At 39.1% G+C, this 17104-nt stretch overlaps 1 protein-coding gene across 2 annotated transcripts in view; it reads right to left on the reverse strand.

Moving 5' to 3' along the window:
• Nucleotides 1-17104, reverse strand: part of nrg2b (neuregulin 2b) — a 56307-nt gene that overhangs the window by 13768 nt on the left and 25435 nt on the right. The window contains exons 2-6 of one of the 2 annotated variants that reach the window (XM_030146014.1): nucleotides 15194-15356; nucleotides 14530-14648; nucleotides 13125-13248; nucleotides 5541-5599; nucleotides 3158-3181 (exon numbers count right to left, since the gene is read on the reverse strand). In XM_030146014.1, coding sequence (XP_030001874.1) covers nucleotides 3158-3181; nucleotides 5541-5599; nucleotides 13125-13248; nucleotides 14530-14648; nucleotides 15194-15356 — 489 coding nt within the window. The remainder of the gene's footprint in view (nucleotides 1-3157; nucleotides 3182-5540; nucleotides 5600-13124; nucleotides 13249-14529; nucleotides 14649-15193; nucleotides 15357-17104) is intronic. The other variant, XM_030146015.1, reaches the window with a different exon arrangement.

A 17104-nucleotide genomic window follows, 5' to 3' on the forward strand; every position in this document is an offset into this window, starting at 1 on the left:
AACACACAAAAAATCCACGCGTGCACACACACACACACACACACACACACACACAAGCATGAGCGCTACTCCATTGATGGCAACTACAGAAACAGTACTCTCACTATTATCTGCTGCCACCCTATCTGCTGCGCTGTGACTAAAAGATTCCTTTTCTATCATATCAGGGTTATATCATATCAAAACTGCAGTTATACAGTGTTTCTACAACACAGAAAGCTAATTCTACAGTCTCATGAATAAAAGCAGAGACACAAACTGCCTGCTGTCCCTATACAAGTGCATTTACGATGGCCATGGGGATGTAATGCCAGAGAAAGCACTGGAGGGGAATCGAATGCATGCCTGAATGGATGGAATAAATAAAAAGACAAGTTATCCAGATGAAAAAGTTAAAAAATATACTGTTAGTTCAAAGTGTTAACACCACAATGGCCTGGGGTTAAGGTACAATTTTAGTATTCACAAAGCTCGCTGTAACTGTCACAATCAGCCTCGTTTTATCAACAGTTATTTGCACATTTGTTTGGTTTAGTTTGTCTAGTTTGCATAGGCCTGCACAAGATTTTCAGATGATTTATACACACTCTGAATGATTTCTGTTACATTTTTACAATTTCGACTTCATTATTTCCATTATAGCTGGCTGGAATTGACTATAGAACTGATTCTACTACCACTAATACTAATTAGTTCCTTGTCCTTGACCAGATGATCTTTGTTTTATTTGCAACATGTAACACTTAATCATTTTTGTTTGTACATTATGACTTATTGACTAATAGATAATGAATAATCATCAAATAATGTGCAATGATGTACCATAAATAACTGCAGTGATCTCTTTGCAGATTATGCACAGACCCACAACCACCAATTTGCAAACAAATGTAAGACAATGTAAGACAATGAACTTTTCTTTCTGATACTATTACTCTTGTCTACTCTATATCCTTGTTGTTACAGCCTGTATTTAACTTTTTGCTGACATGAAATTCAGCATTTCTGCAAGGATTAAGAGGCACCCACAATGACAGTGACAGCTCTTACATGGCCGTAGTGATGCTGTGTGAATACTATGCAGTATTAGTGGGTAAATACAGTTTTCAGGGCCTGCTGTGGTGTAACACTATCTCAGAACAGCAAGCGCAACAACACAATGACCGAGGGAGCAACAAACAGAACATGAGGGTAGAGGGGGTAAAAGGAGAAAAAGCAAAGCGTTAAGGAAGAAGTATCAGGAGGAAACATGTAGACAGTGGGAGAGGAGGAGATCTGAGAGGGGAGCAGGAGCGTGTCCAGGGAAACAGCCCACAGAGGCCGACCCCAGGGGCTGGCCTCGATCAATTAAAACTGGATTATACATACCCTTGGATTATTAGTTACAGCCAAATTCAAGTCCCTGCAGTCTCATAATATTTCTCAATGTCATATATGTTAGGAAAAGCAACACTTGTTTTTTTAAAGGTTCAAAATGTAAAATCACATACTTGTGTTCTTATGCAAGGTTTGTGTTAAAATCTGTTTTGTGCTACAATTTGGTCATTTGTGGACATTAACTACATTTCTGAGCTAACAAGAGCTGCAACAATAAACTATTCAATCACTGATTTACTTGCCTTGCTTCTATTTTGAATTTTAGTTCTTTTTTTGTCTGAAGCCAATGACTGTATCTTCTTAAATGTGAGTATTTTCTGGTTTCTTTCCTCCTCTGTGACAACAAACTGAATATATTTGATTTGTCAACCCAATAAAATATGAGGATGTCATCTTGGGTTTGGAAAAACTTTTTATAGACCAAACAATTAACTAGTAATTGCAAAGATAAAGCAGAATAATTAACATTTACAATAACAGCCCTGAAGCTAACAATAGTTGTTGTTGTACAGTGTTACAGATGAAGAACTCAGGAGCAAATAAAAGGATTTTTGCTGAAAATTTGCCCTGAGTCCTCTATATGGAAATCTATGGACAGGCTTTTATCATAGATGTAGACAATAGAGACAGTTGTTAGCTTGGAAATGGTGTTGCTAACATCTATAACGACCAGCTTTCAGCACAAAACAGATGCAAAGCATACGTCACATAAGCACATGAGCATGAGCAAATATTGCACAATGAACCACGAATGTCTCATCTCAGCTTAAGCTGTTACTTATTGTAGAAGCACTAAACTGTCCATCTCAGTATCTAACTATGATTCGCATAAATGATACTAAAAGAGGTTTAAAACAGGTTTATTGAGATAGTACAGATACTACTGAAGCTGATCAAATACGGTCTCCTTTACCTAATGCATCACCTCACCTTTCCCCTGCTCCCCTCCCTGTAAAAGCTCTGGACACACCACTGAAGGGGAGGGAAGAGGGGCAAGAATGGAGGGGCAGGGTGGGGGCGGGGGTCAATAGGGGAGAGTTCTAAATAAAGGGCCTCTGCAGGGATTGACAAGTCTACGAGAGCCTTGGCCCGGCATTGTGTGTGTGTCACAGGGTACTGATACAGAGAGGCAAAGAGAAATGGGAAGGCGAGCTCGCTGGCACAGCGGAGCCAACAGCAATCCTGATTTAGGACAGGCGAGCTCTCGACTCTGACACTGAGTCAATCAAGGGTAGAATAATAAGGACAGACTATGTGGTCAGGCCTTTTGCAAGCTTTTGGCAACACTTTGCAGAAATACTCGCGGCTTGCATGTTTTTATTCGACAGGCTGCTGAAGCCAATATGCACATTGCCAAAACCCAAAGGACGAGCCAGATACTTGTATTTATCGATGATAAGAAATACTCTCTGATTTTTGGAAAATGTAGCGTTTGCTCAGAAATTGTGCCCAGATAAACACAACAGAAAACTCTGTATTTGTATCAAGGCCCATTACATTATAATGGAATTCACCTATGTACTTTTATTAGAGCATCCTTCCCAGTTAATTTGTCTTTTCACCAATGTCTCCTTTTCCAAATTTGTCAGACTACAGAAGGGTGCATGCAGAGAAGAGAGGTTATGTGTCTTAAAACCAGGTTAGTTGGCAGGAGAAAAGAGGGACAGGTTGAAAGAGACCCAGTTGTTGGTTTTAGAAAGAGGATGACACAATAATGTGACTGTGAGAGGATCTTGGCAAACTCTTTAAGCACAGCAAAATGAATAATAATGTTCCATACCTATAAATTCAATTCTGAGAATGTCTGCCAGCGCAGAAAGTTGTCGTGGTAAAAGGAAAGAGACAGATAGGGTCAGGTGTAATGTCCACTTTGGAGCAGATACGCTGTATATTATTGTCATGTCCTGTATATGCTGAACAAGGATATAAGTTAATTATTGCTGTGGAATCTGTGTCAGTCATTATGATTGACATTTGTACCGTCCAGTAGCAGACAGACAACTCAGACAGCCTCAGCTCTGTGACCCCCAGAAATGACAGGAAAAGAAAAAACAAAGAACCAAACAGAAATCAAAGGCGAAAGGGAGATAAATGAACCAAAGGAAGAAGGAAAGAGAAGCCAGCAGGCAGGAAAAGGCATGCAGAGACAGAGACAGACAAGAAGACAGCAAGACAAGAAGCCACATCACTTACTGCTATATTTACTAGACCTCATTTCTGGAGTAAACAACATTGGACAGAAATACAAAACAAAACAAAAACAGGGAAAAGAAGGAATAAAAAAACAAGAAAACAAAAGATAAAAAGCAGTGAGTTACTCTCTAACATAAAAACACAGTACAGTCGATGAGGCTGGCACAGCAAATGGGGGTGGGTGCTGTAACTCATTTGACTAATGGCAATTGTGTGCCTTTGTATTGATTACAGCATACCGCTTGTATAGCGCTATATCCCACTACTGCTGCGTACAGCTATTATAACCTTACATGTGATTTACAGAGAAATCACCCCAGCATTCCCAATTTCCACGGCTTTGCATGCATTAACTAGCCTTAGTCCTTAAGAAAAGTGAGCCACCATCAGGTTGGCACAGTGTATCCCCTATCCACCCTAACCTTAACTGCTCTAGGTTCTCACAGTGCTCTATGAGTATACCACTAGAACAGCAAGCAGTGGTTGAAAAAAACAGCAGAACGTGCTCCTTCGACAGACTGAAAGAGCATCACAAAGCAAAAGAAAAGTCACACAAATACATTTTAGCGTGTAAATGAGGCTCGATGACGGGGTCAAACAATAAGAAGACGTTACGTACAGTATAGTTTGATATCTCTTGATGTAAATGTGTGTTATTTAGTGTGTAAACCTCCACAACAGACAAACAGCAAAGCAAGACAATGTGGTATGAAGACTCAGTGTTTAACCCCTGAAACAAGAAAAAAAATGGTCATCTTTATACGTCTGTCTTATCTTCTATGACTGCTAGGCCAGTGACAAAAGCATAACACAGCCAATGGGAAGAAAGCAAGGGGATTTCTCAATATTAAATACATATTTTTGGGCATTTCCACTTTATTTTATTAAGACAGCCCCTTAAATACATATGAACACCTTAACAGACATGTCAGTGTCACTGCCCATGCATTCACAAGACAGAGACAAAATATGCCCATTTTGTATCAGTAATAATTAAGATGAGAAGCAAAACACATGACATTTTTATTTTTATAAAAACATATTAGAAGTTAACCCTGAACACTTCAAGCAGCATCCAAGCAGACAAATTATCAGATGATCCATGGGTGCTAAGTAAACAGCATGCACAGTTTTTATCCTCCTTAGGTTCAAAATATAAACTGAGGTTAAATATTGTTACTGGAAAGAAGTAGCAATGAGATAAATAATTGTCAGTGAAAGTCTCATTACCAGAAGCCTCTGTTTTGAAATATTCAAATCCAAATCTTATTTTCATTCACAAATGATTGGAATTTTAGACAAACTGTGGCTTTTAGTGAAGGTTGGCAGCAGTTCAAGTGATGTCAGGACATGAAACTTCGCTGCAGTGGTCTTTTTCCAAATGCATATGAGATTTGTTGTTTAAAGTAGCATTGTGCATCCTTGTATTTGTTATTTCAGTTCTAAGAAGCACCAATGGACCATCGACAAAGAAAAGATACAAAGCGCTCCAATAAAAACAACAACTTTCACCTTGTGTATTGCTCTCTTTGTTATTTCTGTCTCCTCTGTTTCATTTTGTGCAGTATTCTGGATAAAGCTGCAGTACTTTATGCACTCTAAGAATAATTTTAGGGGAGTAAAATACTTTTAATTAATCTTATTGTCAAAAAACATTTTAGTAGTGATATATAGTATTTAGATTGGTTGTTTCAGGCAACCAAAGGAACCACAGAGGAACCAGGAGAGACAGGGAGAGGAAGGAGTGGACACAAAAGCATGCAAACTCAGGTTCACACACATACATATGTACATTTTCACTGACGTTAGATATAAGAATAGGTTTACACACACACACACACACACACACACACACACATACACACACACACACACACACACACACACATGGTGCTCCCTTCATCCAACCCCTCCTACGTAGCATGCAGCATCTCAGCGGGAAGGAGACAGACAAGAGCAAATGGACATACTGTAGAAATCGGCCATGACGGAGTTTTGACAGCGATCCCCCGTATAGTCATTAGGACACCTGATGGAGGGAAAACAAGACACAAAGGGGGGGATACAGAAGGAAGAGAAGGGTTAAAACAAGAGGAAAAAGAGGAGGAGTAGGCAAAGACAAAGAAAAAAGGGGAGAGAGAGCCAGGGGAGGAGGGAGACATAAGAGAGCAGAGAGAATGAGGGGTTAGAAAGCACAATCCACCATCTACAGGGAGAGAGAGAGAGAGAGAGAGAGAGAGAGAGAGAGAGAGAGAGAGAGAGAGAGAGAGAGAGAGAGAGAGAGAGAGATGACCTGCATCCTGAGACCTCATCATTATCAATATGATATCACTGCTACATCATCACAGTCCAGAGGGTCATGTGATGGTGGTGCAGGAAGTTGGAGGGGTCAAATGTGCAGTTGTAAACCCTCCACAAACAGATTCACACAAGCACACACAATAAGAAATGTTCATTATTATAGAAAAATACGGGAAAAAATATGAGCAAATATGATTTTAAAGCTGTCTGAAAGGTTCAAGATGTAAGATTCCAGTGGGCTTGTGTGCTTATGGCTTTTGCTAATAGAAGCTAACGATAGCTCTTTTGTAGCATTGCTGCTGTAGAGGAGCAGAAGACCAACTATAGTACTCCACATAGAAATCAGTGCAGAGTATGTTATCATGGGTGTAGGGTACTGATACAGTCATTGCTTTACAAATGGTGTCAGCAAATGCCAACAAACAGCAGCACAAACGCAGACTTCATGTAAGCACACAAGCATGTATGAATTTTACATACTGAAACTTTTTGTTGTCAATTAAGACAACACGAGAACATGCCTCAAAAACCTTCTCAGTCCCTTCAACAGTATGAAACATTATCACTGACTGTAACTATAGACTGAATTAATTCTGATAAATGCTATTTAATTAGTATACATACTAAGGAAACTGATACACATTTTCACAAACTACTACAACTAAAGTAAATATATGCTAGGTCAGGTAAGTTGTGTTCAGCTGGTTCTCCATATCATATTAACCTCTTTCAACTCAATGTTATCATGACACCGATATTCTTAAATAAAAGAGTAACATTAACAAAGATGAATTACAAATCTGGTAAAGCTAAAGCTTAAAAAAATATATCCTAGAACAGATTTATTTAGCAGCTTATAAGGAACACAGAGTTTTTAATTCCCTTGTGGTTTAAAGAATATTGTAAACTGTATCATCTTTACAGCCAACACACAATTAGATCAGTACCATATGTAGCTAATATTTATACAACATTCAACATATCAACAAACAACTTCATACAACTTACACATTCAGCAGACATGGAATAAAATCAGCATTACTTTAAGTTGTATGTTTTGCAAATGTACAATATTCGCTTCACTTTTTGTTTTGCTTTCAACCAAATTTTGGGAGAAACTCTGTGTATCTGTGCATTTTCTTCTTTAATCAACAGCTAGTTGCTAATGCCGGAAAACCACAGTACCTTCTTTGCTGGAAATGTGATGTGAGACTAAACGAAAATACTAAAGTACATACTTCGTCTTTTCAAGACACTCCCTTTACACAACATTTCGTTTTGTGGTCTCTTAAATGTCTAATATAAAAATGTTGATTACACAGCTTTAATGCAGCTATAAATATCTGGCGTGTTAGAAAAATGATTTGTTCAACATGCAAAACAGTATCACTACTATATTGTGTATATTAAAATAATGATGTTGGCTACAACTGCCTCATCTTGGATCTGGGTTCAATTCATCTTTGGATATTTGCATTTGTTGTGTTCCTAGGTTTTCTTTGGGTCCTCCCACTATCAAAAATCTGCACACTAGGTTAAAAATTGTCCTCTGATGACCTTGTCCAAGGCACTGGAGTTGGTCCCTGGTGCCACACAATGACAGCCCAATGTACTAGGTTAGGATAAATGCAAAGAATAATTTCCTTACAGGTACAGTCAAGGTGAACTTTGAATTACTTAACTACAGGTTACTTTTTATGCTGTTTCTGAAACAGATTAAAATATGTGGACAATTTCACAGCACACTGTATGCATGACATCCTTGATGGCCCTGTATCTCACTGGCATGTTCTATCAAGAATCAATAACAAGTTGAATTTGTGAGGTTGTCAGGTTCTGTCTCTAGCCACTTTTACACAGAGATCCTGGAAAAAAGGCAAGATGGTGATCCCACCTTCTTTCCACCATTAACCGATTTCCACAGCCAAGCCAAAAGAGTAACAGAGGTGAGACAGGCTGGAGTTTTACACAGTGGACCTGTGTTCTGGAATCAAAGGGGCGGTGACGCAGCGCAGCGTATAGTGTGACGTGTAACTTCATCACACTATACACACTATACTGTTCTGTACTTTGGAAATACCAAGAGCATAGCGGTGTTGCTAACCTCTCCAGAGTCGGCCCATCTTTCACCGTTCCACAAATGTTAGCATCGATAGAGTCCTCTGCCTGAAGTGACAACAGCTCACGGATCTCGGCGTCTCTCCAGTTTGACATCTTTCTGGTCGCATTGATACGTTTGTTTACTGTACATGGCCCATGCTCGTTTTTAAATCCCCCTGGCATGGGGGTCACACATGAAATATGTCATCAAAACATCACACCTTGGTTGTGGAAAAAGAGGTGTTCCTTTTACATTGTGCTCTGGAATCATGATTCCACGTGTATCACAGCTCTGTTACTACCTCCAGAGGCATTACCGTGATAAACTGTTCCAGAATAAAGGCAAAATATTCCCGTAACAGAAGTGCTGTGTAAACTCATGTTAGAGTCCTGTGGTCTGGATGAAGGAGATCAATCTCCCAATAGAAGTGGGTGGTACTTTCACTGGAGGATAATTCAACAAATTAAATGACAGTCCATATATGACTTCCTATCAGCGCTCAATATTACCTATATTGATACTGCTAAACAATTCCATGTTATAAACCATCAAAATATGGCCTATTTTAAGTAAAAAATCCAAAATCAAATAAGTAAAAAAAAAGTCAAATAAGTGAAACATCAAAAATCAAAATTTATCTAAAATGTGAACAAACTTTGTAGACATTGTCCCAAGGAAGCAACAAAAAAAATTGAAATTAATCTGGCCAGTAGTCAGAGATGTTTGAAGAAATTGCTGATGAAGATGATGACAACGAAGACGAAGACGAGGCTGGACACAGCACCTTCACAATAGCTCGTGGCCTATTGGCCCGTGAACTAAAAATGAAAAACTCATAAATTTCACTGGTTCCACAAGGAGAATCTCTCTGACACACACGTGCATACACACAAATAGACAGGCTTCTACACTATGTGAGCATGAAAATGGTTGGAATAGATTTCGGTATTTCTTGGGCATAAATAACAGCAACAGTTTACATGCAGCTGTGAAATGTGGTGTTTTGTTTCTGGATGGGTGGCGAGCTGTCAGCATTACCACGGGCTGAATATGATTCATATTCTGGCATCAGCCATCAAACTCACAACAGTGAAACTAACAAGTAGGCTCCTCACTGCATCACAGTAACCAGAAAATTGATACAGTACAACACAAAAATAGGACAAAATATTGGTGTCAAAGATTGATACTGGCGCCATAGTTCTATTATGTTCAGTCTCATCAACTGCTCAGATGATTATGAGAAAAAGCAGAAGGCTTTCTGAAAAAACACTTAATACTCAGAAATGTCTGTAATTTTATGCTAAAACCAGTGATGTCCAGTGAGTTTCTCATTATGGCATTAACTGATATGAAGTTAGCTTTTATTGCAATTAAATAAAAAACAGAAATGTGACCTTAAAGCCAGAAATCTGATTGAATTGCAGTGATCACAACAATTCATGAGCACAAAAAGTGTCATGATATCATGGGTGTGGTCCCATTATAGTTATTATATGAGAGCAATTGCTGTATCACTGTTTCATCTTGGCCTTGCAATAACCACACCGTATTTATTATCTGGTCAACACTGATCCACTTTAAAATGCGTGGGGCTTAATCTTACCCTCATGCATATACTGTCCATAAAACTGACTGGGTATCCTTTTCTCTTCTTTCTCACCACTAAAGAGACAACTTGCATTTTGAATCAATTACAGCAAAAACCCTCGGAAGAGCCCACTCAGCAATTTCCCATAGAGTTATAAATAGAGCAGAGAAAGAGAGAGAGAGAGAGAAAGAGAGAGAGAGAGAGAGGTGGGAGACACTTGGAGCAGAAGCAGCCCTATGCTGCCACAGTTTTTTTTTTACTGTACATCATTTCTTTTCTTTTTTGCCTCTTCCCTCACATTCCCCCTCTTCTCTCCACCCTCTCTTTATCTACCCGTGCTCACTCTTTTCCTTTTTTCCCCCCCATGACTGTACTGTTCTTTCAACACTGAGAACGAGCACAGCAGGGGAAAAACGCTCCCTTTTGTTCCAACCATCTGAATGAAAGCAAAGCTTGTGATTTATTTTGTTATATTCATTATACAACTACTCATCAAATTTAAGAGGAAAAAACAGACAGACGTGGACATTATGTTCAGGCATCAATACTAGCCAGAGCTCGTGGTATTTGCAGATTAGATTAGATTAAATGAACTTTATTGATCCATGTGGGGGGGTGGGGGGGGAGGTCTGGCATTTTCAACCTATAGCTAGGAAAACAGAGGCTAATGTTTTCTGGTTGCTGCTACACTCTAGTTTAGCAAAGTTCACATTAATCACAGTCAGATCTACAGTATCTGCAGCTGTAACACAAGAAAAAAGGAACATTCAATAAGCAAGAAGCACTGAGCTTTAACCTGCCAACAGCTTGCCAGAGGGAATGTTTGTATGTGTTGATCTCCACTTTAACCTCCACACTCTGTTTTAGCCAGGGTGCCTTTCTGTATGTGCCGTCCTCCACTTTAACCTACAGACTCCATTTTGCTGTACAGCATTACTTTACCCTTCAGGGAAGAGATTATACGTTTCCATGGTTGGCACAAAAGAACTCACAAATACCACCTAAAATTTCATGGATATTAATAATTACAGCTGCCTGCCAGTGCCATGCAGCACACTGCACCGAGTCGTGAGTGTCTTCATCTAAGTGTGTGTTAGGGAGGGAGGGTCTACATATCTCTGAATTGAACAAGCAGTGCAGACAGCCTACAGACAGCAGTCTTATTTACATCCTGTAACCCGCTGCCCCAAACAGACAGGCCAACAAAGGATGACAAGGCCGATAACTTGCAGTACCTGTAACTCACCGGAAACAGCTAGTCTGCCACACCCTCCCTAGCTTACAGTAGCCTCTTTAAATATACAATGAGTTTGTATGTAGCACAGTCATGCATAGAAGGTTGTGAAGTCCTGTGCTGTCGTATCCCTAAATTGCTATATACGCAGCTCTAATGTCTATATGCACCCTCTCGTACAAAGTTTTCTGCTTGTCAGCACCATGGAAAAAAAATCCTGATTTATCCTTCAGCAATGACCGGAAGGTATATCAGATGAAAGATAGAGAGAAAGGCAGTGAGAGAGAGGAGGAGGAGAGAGAGAAGGGAGGAGGTGAGGCAAAAAAATAAATAAATATTCAGGGAGACACACGAAGAAACAAAGAGTGCAGATCTGGAACAGACATGGCAGGATCTAAGGGTGCATTTCAAGCAGATATATCCAATTGTACAGGAAGCATAACAACAAAGCTCTTGACCATACAGCAATAAACACACCATCTGTTGTCCACACTTGTAGAGGAAGTGTTTGTCACACCTACAAAGTGAGCCAGTGTGCATGGCAAGTTGGAAATGAAACCTCCTGCTTGGTGAAATACACATCCTCCTGGGTAAAATACAACACACATCTTTGATTAATACAAAATGTGGTTCATACATAACCAATATTTGTATAGTGCACTTGTCACAGCCAGGGTTTCACAGTTAAAATACTCTGGCAATGTGGGCATCGCAGCTGTACAATATTAAAAATATTATCAATGATTACATTCTGTAGCACTGGAATAATGGATATGAGATAGCTAATCATATTATATGCGACATAACTGTAATATGTGATATGTTCATATAAATAAATACCTGTGTTTCTCTGCAATGAGCTGATATTAACAACAATGATTCATCCAATATTCAGTTCATATAAATTTCTGCACTTGCTGTTCTAAACACCTACTGGTCTGGTAGCTCTTTACTGGGGAAAAAATCCTCCCACTCGCAGGAAATGATGCATTTATGGTTAGAATTGACTCAAAATAAACAGTAAGGAGAAGAAGGGTTTAATAATTAACAGCAAACCCTTAAAACCCTTGAATGGTCTGGTCTCTGGCAAGTAGTTACAGTATCGCTTCTAATCTAACCTACCTGGAATGTTAGTTGTCATAATGACACAGTACTGTTTTATCATCATGTCTTACCTGTGCAACTTGGCAACAATGTATTTATTTATCAACAGATAATAGTCCTGAAGTGTCTTGGCTCTTTATGGGAAAAAGCGTTTTTCCAGTTGTTGGTTACCAGTTCTGTGATTACAGATACTTAGTAGCTAGCTTAGCAGCTAATAGTAGTTGTTGTTGAGTACTACTGAAAAAAGCATAGACTGCATTTAATGATGGAGACAATGAGTCCTCCAAAAGTGAAGCTGAAACATCAACTCCACCAGGATCCCAAATCCTGACCCCTCCATGAAATTCTATGGGACATCAGCCAAACTAAAAAACTCCAAGCCCAATAAATTTTCCCCAAAGATAATTTCAGACATTGTAAGTAAATGCCATTGGACAGATTTTTTTTTTTTTCTGATCAGTTTGTACTTAATAAAGTAGGTAATGTACAAACAGGTGATGGAGAGCTGCTGACTCCATGACCAGTTGTGGTCCTCAGTCTGTTAAGCATACGGCTGATGACCAATCAGTCCCAACACTCCATCACACAGACAACACAGCAGGTCCCTTGCCTGTGGCATTTTGGCTTCAATTTTCAACAGCAGAAGGAAAAGGTAAACAGCATCCATCTTTATTTACAGTCTATACCATGAAATTAGACATATTTATGGAACACAGGTGATACTGACTAAATTATTAGGGTGTGCTAAGCAGGTGATGCCATGTTAAATATGTGCTCACAATAAAGCCCCACGGAGAAAAAGAAAACATATTTATTTCCTTTGAAAAATATTACTGTCTTTAAAGACGACTGATGAAACTGGTGACTTTCTTTTACTGGAGTATGATTTGACAAGTGCAAGCATCTTCTACTATGCACTGCGACAGTGATGTGTCTGAATGTTTGAGGTAGGAAACAATAAATGTTGAATACATGGCATGATCAGTGTAACCTGTTCCTTCTTTTTCATAAAACCTCCAACTTGGAGCTACACAGTGAGCAGCTGGGTGGACTGCAGGTGTGCGTACAGGGGACGGTACAACCAGGGAACAAAAGACAAGGTAGTGCCAGTGACACGGAGTCTGAGACCAGAGTTAGACAGAGAAAGGGAGGGAGGAGAGACAGTGGGAGCGACTACACAGTGATGTCTGAGGGGACGGGGGCCGAATAAGTGACCGACTTACTTGCAGGACAGCTGGTTAATACCATGTATGATGTAACAGTCTCCTCCGTTGACGCAGTAAGCCTTGTCCGACTCGAGGCAGGGCCTTGCGTGACTCACGCCTGGTGGCGGAGTGGTTGTGGTCACTACAAAGAAGACAGCAGACAGAACATAGACAAAAAATAGACATGGACTTGTTAAAAATGCAAGGTGTTTAAGGAATGCAACATACTTTTCATAGTCTTTTAATATATTTTAAAGAGAGACTAAATAATGAGTTCAGGTTATCTTCTAGAATTGGCAGAAGATGGTTCCAATCCATGGGTAATATCAGGATTTTCAAGTGGAATTACTAATTTTAAGGTAAAACAGCTGGTCAAAACACAAAATTGTAATCTTGTAGATTCTTTACATCAAATTTGATGCTCACTTCCAGAGTTAGTGATTGAATTTGATAAACATTTACAGTTAAACAGTTACCCAGGTCTAAATAACAGGTCAAGGTTGTTTATTCTGACAGTTTTGATTTTATTTTAGCAGGACTTCGGTCAATTAAGTATATCAAGTATAGGATTTTTCCTGCTGCAAGTAATTATTATACCAATCTACTATCAGTCTCCTACTAATACATTTACTTCAAAAGGTGGAAGACAAATCTGTCTCCTTTTGGGGAAGGCATTGCTCATTTTCCAGCGCTCACTAAGATGAAGGCTGCTGACTGGGTGAGCAGAGAGAGTTGGGATCAGTTAGATAAAGCAGCTCTTGTCTCCTTTCATTACAACTTCAGTTTTTGTCACAGTAGTTTAACCTTTACATGTCCATTCATTTCAGGGAGCTTTCATTTAGGTTAGACTTATAAGAATAACATATTAGAATAACAAACCACTTCTAGTTCCTGCATTTGGCATGTGGTTAAAACAGAAAGTAAACTACATCAATTCAACTAAATGTAATCCTAACCCCTAAATGAGTCCTTAGTGACATGATATTAAAATTCTCCCAAGCTGATTTTGAAAAATTGTATGATTAAAATTTATGCTAGACAATTATCATATATTAACACTACACTGTGTTGCACTGCAAATATGGGATATACTATACAGTACAGAGGGTCATGTAGCCTAAACAACGTTCAAACTATGTAGATGTGTAAACAGAACAAGAATTCTGTATCTAAGGTATTAAAAAAACATACAGTATCACAGGTCTCATGTCAAAACTATGAGAGAAGGTGATACTTTATATTAATAAAGTAATAGCTTGTCATTTTTCTGGTAAAACAAGGAGGTAAGATAGTAACCATTATAGGGCACCAATAATACTGCAGAAAAATCCCAGTATGATGTTGATTGTAAACCTCAGTGTAGGTACATATACAGACAGACAGATAAACCCTGAGAATGACTGACTGATAGATAGTTGCTCACAGATCTGTACGCTGATTATACTTGTGACGTTTTCTTGTCCTAATGAGTTTTCAGCCACACAGGTGTAGTTTCCAGAGTCTTCCACCCGGACGCGACTGATCTGCACCTTTGAGTTTTTTCTTCAGTGTCAGAGAGAGAAATAAGGAGCAGACAAAAACAGTGTCAGTTACTGTCTTTAAAACAAAAAAAAAAAAGCAGACTCATCTCTAAGTGCACACCTGACAGTCAGGACTGATGGACTGTTATATACTAATGTTCATAGCTGTTAAAGCTTATAGGTAGTATTTATGAAATTAAAAGCAGGAACGGACAATGCCAACGTGGATAAGTTGCAAACTGTGGGTAGGATTATACAAGCACTAGTGTCATATCAAAGACCATACTCCCAACACATCTAATGTGTGTGTAATCCTATGCACCCCCTAGGTCCCTAAATTCCTCCAAATAACACAGAGGACATGACCTCAGAGCCATTAATGGCAGCTCAAGTCTTGACTGCAGAATTATAAAAGTCAGAATAAGGACCTAATAATCCAATTTTCCACCAACAGCTGCAGTATGGTTGCAGGATAAAGCTGAACTGTGCTGCAGTAACGCTGTATGTAGATTATTTGTATTTTGTTGGTCCATCTGAGGGAGATAGTTCTGATTTGGACAGACTCACTTGTTGGTCTTTATTTTGAGGTCTCTGCCTTTTTGAAGCTCATGTCCATCTTTGTACCAGCGGAAGGAAGGGCTGGGGTTTCCCGACGCCTCGCACTTCAAGTACAGCTTGTCCCCTTCGAGGAGGGACTGTCCTCGCATCAGTCGCAGTTTGGGAGCAGAGGCTGGACAGAGACAAAGAGAAAACCAAAGCTTGCATTATTGAAATTAACCAAATGTTTTATTTATCTATCTAGCTATCCATTCAACTGTTTGAGAGTCTATGTGTGTGTGTGTTTCTGATTAAAAACCTTGAGCTTTCAGGGCCAAAAAAACAAGGCGACAGGTCAAAGTTCATAGGAAGATGGCTTAAGATTGACAGGAAATCAATGGTATTTGACAAACACGCACGTAAACATACACATATGCTGAAAAGGCACTTGAGGAAGGTCTGAATCCTGAATAGCAAAGACAAACTGGAAGCTTTTATAGGAAAAAAAAATGTCTTAGAAACTCTCTGCAGTAGATTTTCACTATGGAGCAATGTGTGTGTTTACGAATGTGGGTGCGCATGTGCTTCGTCGATCTCAGGAGACTTTCACTCCCTCTCTTCTCCCCTTAAAAACTACAACAGACTGCATCACTGACACCTGCGCAGCACACATAAGCTAAAGCAAAGAGACAAGTCAGCACTGTCTATTACCACACAGACACACAACGAACCAATCTGTGGGTCTGACACACACACACTCATGTGGACCTGCATAAACACAGCGATCCAGCATGCTTTATCAACTGTCCTCAGCTCTGTCCTCCTCTCATACTGTACATACAAATACATGCCTTGACATAAAACACTGCATCTGTATGTATTGTCCCACTTGTAAATTATACACAACATACTGAATACTGCATATCCTATGAAACCTGCATGATGCCAGTTTCAGTCGTGTTCTTGTTGTAAATCTGTGCCTCTTTTACATCGGGCTTTGGCGTTTACTAGTGAGGTTAGAAGCAGCCAGAGACAGGAAACATACAGACAGTGAACTGACAAAGAAAAAACTGAGTGGCTCCTTGCAATTACTGGAATTTATGTGAAATTGACAGTGAAAGACCTGAATATTTTATCATGGACACATAGACAAAACAACAATAAAGCCTGACTATCAGGTTACTGCACCACATTAACATTCTATTCTAAGACATAGCGTAAATGATATTCTTCATTTTGATCAGTGACAACAAATCCTTACAAAAACTGACAAGAAAGTGATCATATTAGCTTTTACAACACACAACATCTTGATATTTCTTGTCTTACTGCCATATGCATCAAAAAAACAAGTAAATCATATCCATAAACCTCACAGTTGCATTAGGTAGCATGTGATTACTTAGAATAAATATGGGCCGCTATGCTGTATTTTACAGCAATCACAAATTTACCATACTCACTAGACTGCCAAATATATTAATTTAGGCCTGAGAATAGTTCAAAACACTTTTTACATCTGTTTGAGTAATGTTTGCTAAAAATTACCACTCCAAGCTGCTTTGAATATTAGTTTTTTTTAGGTTTACAAGAAGATTATATGCATACAACACATAGCTACAGTATGAAAGATGGGCCATGGTGATTGCTGATAATTAAAATTCATAATAAATTCAGTCTTAACAGTGGTACGATAATATAAACTCACAGTGAACCTCTGTGGAGTACCATCCAAGCAGCTTGCAGTTATTTAAGTAGGATTTAAATATAAGACTTGCAACAGAACAAGTGGTACATCCTTAAAGCCACTTCTCATATTTTGTGAGATTTAGTCTATCTCAACTTGACACTTACTCTTGATGTATAATTTTGCGTCACACTAAAGTAAATCGTCTCCAGATGCTGTCTCTCTCCATGGCTCCTGGCTTGTTAGACTGAAGA

The sequence above is a fragment of the Sphaeramia orbicularis genome, chromosome 10 (assembly GCF_902148855.1).
Source record: "Sphaeramia orbicularis chromosome 10, fSphaOr1.1, whole genome shotgun sequence".
Taxonomy (NCBI): Eukaryota; Metazoa; Chordata; class Actinopteri; order Kurtiformes; family Apogonidae; genus Sphaeramia; species Sphaeramia orbicularis.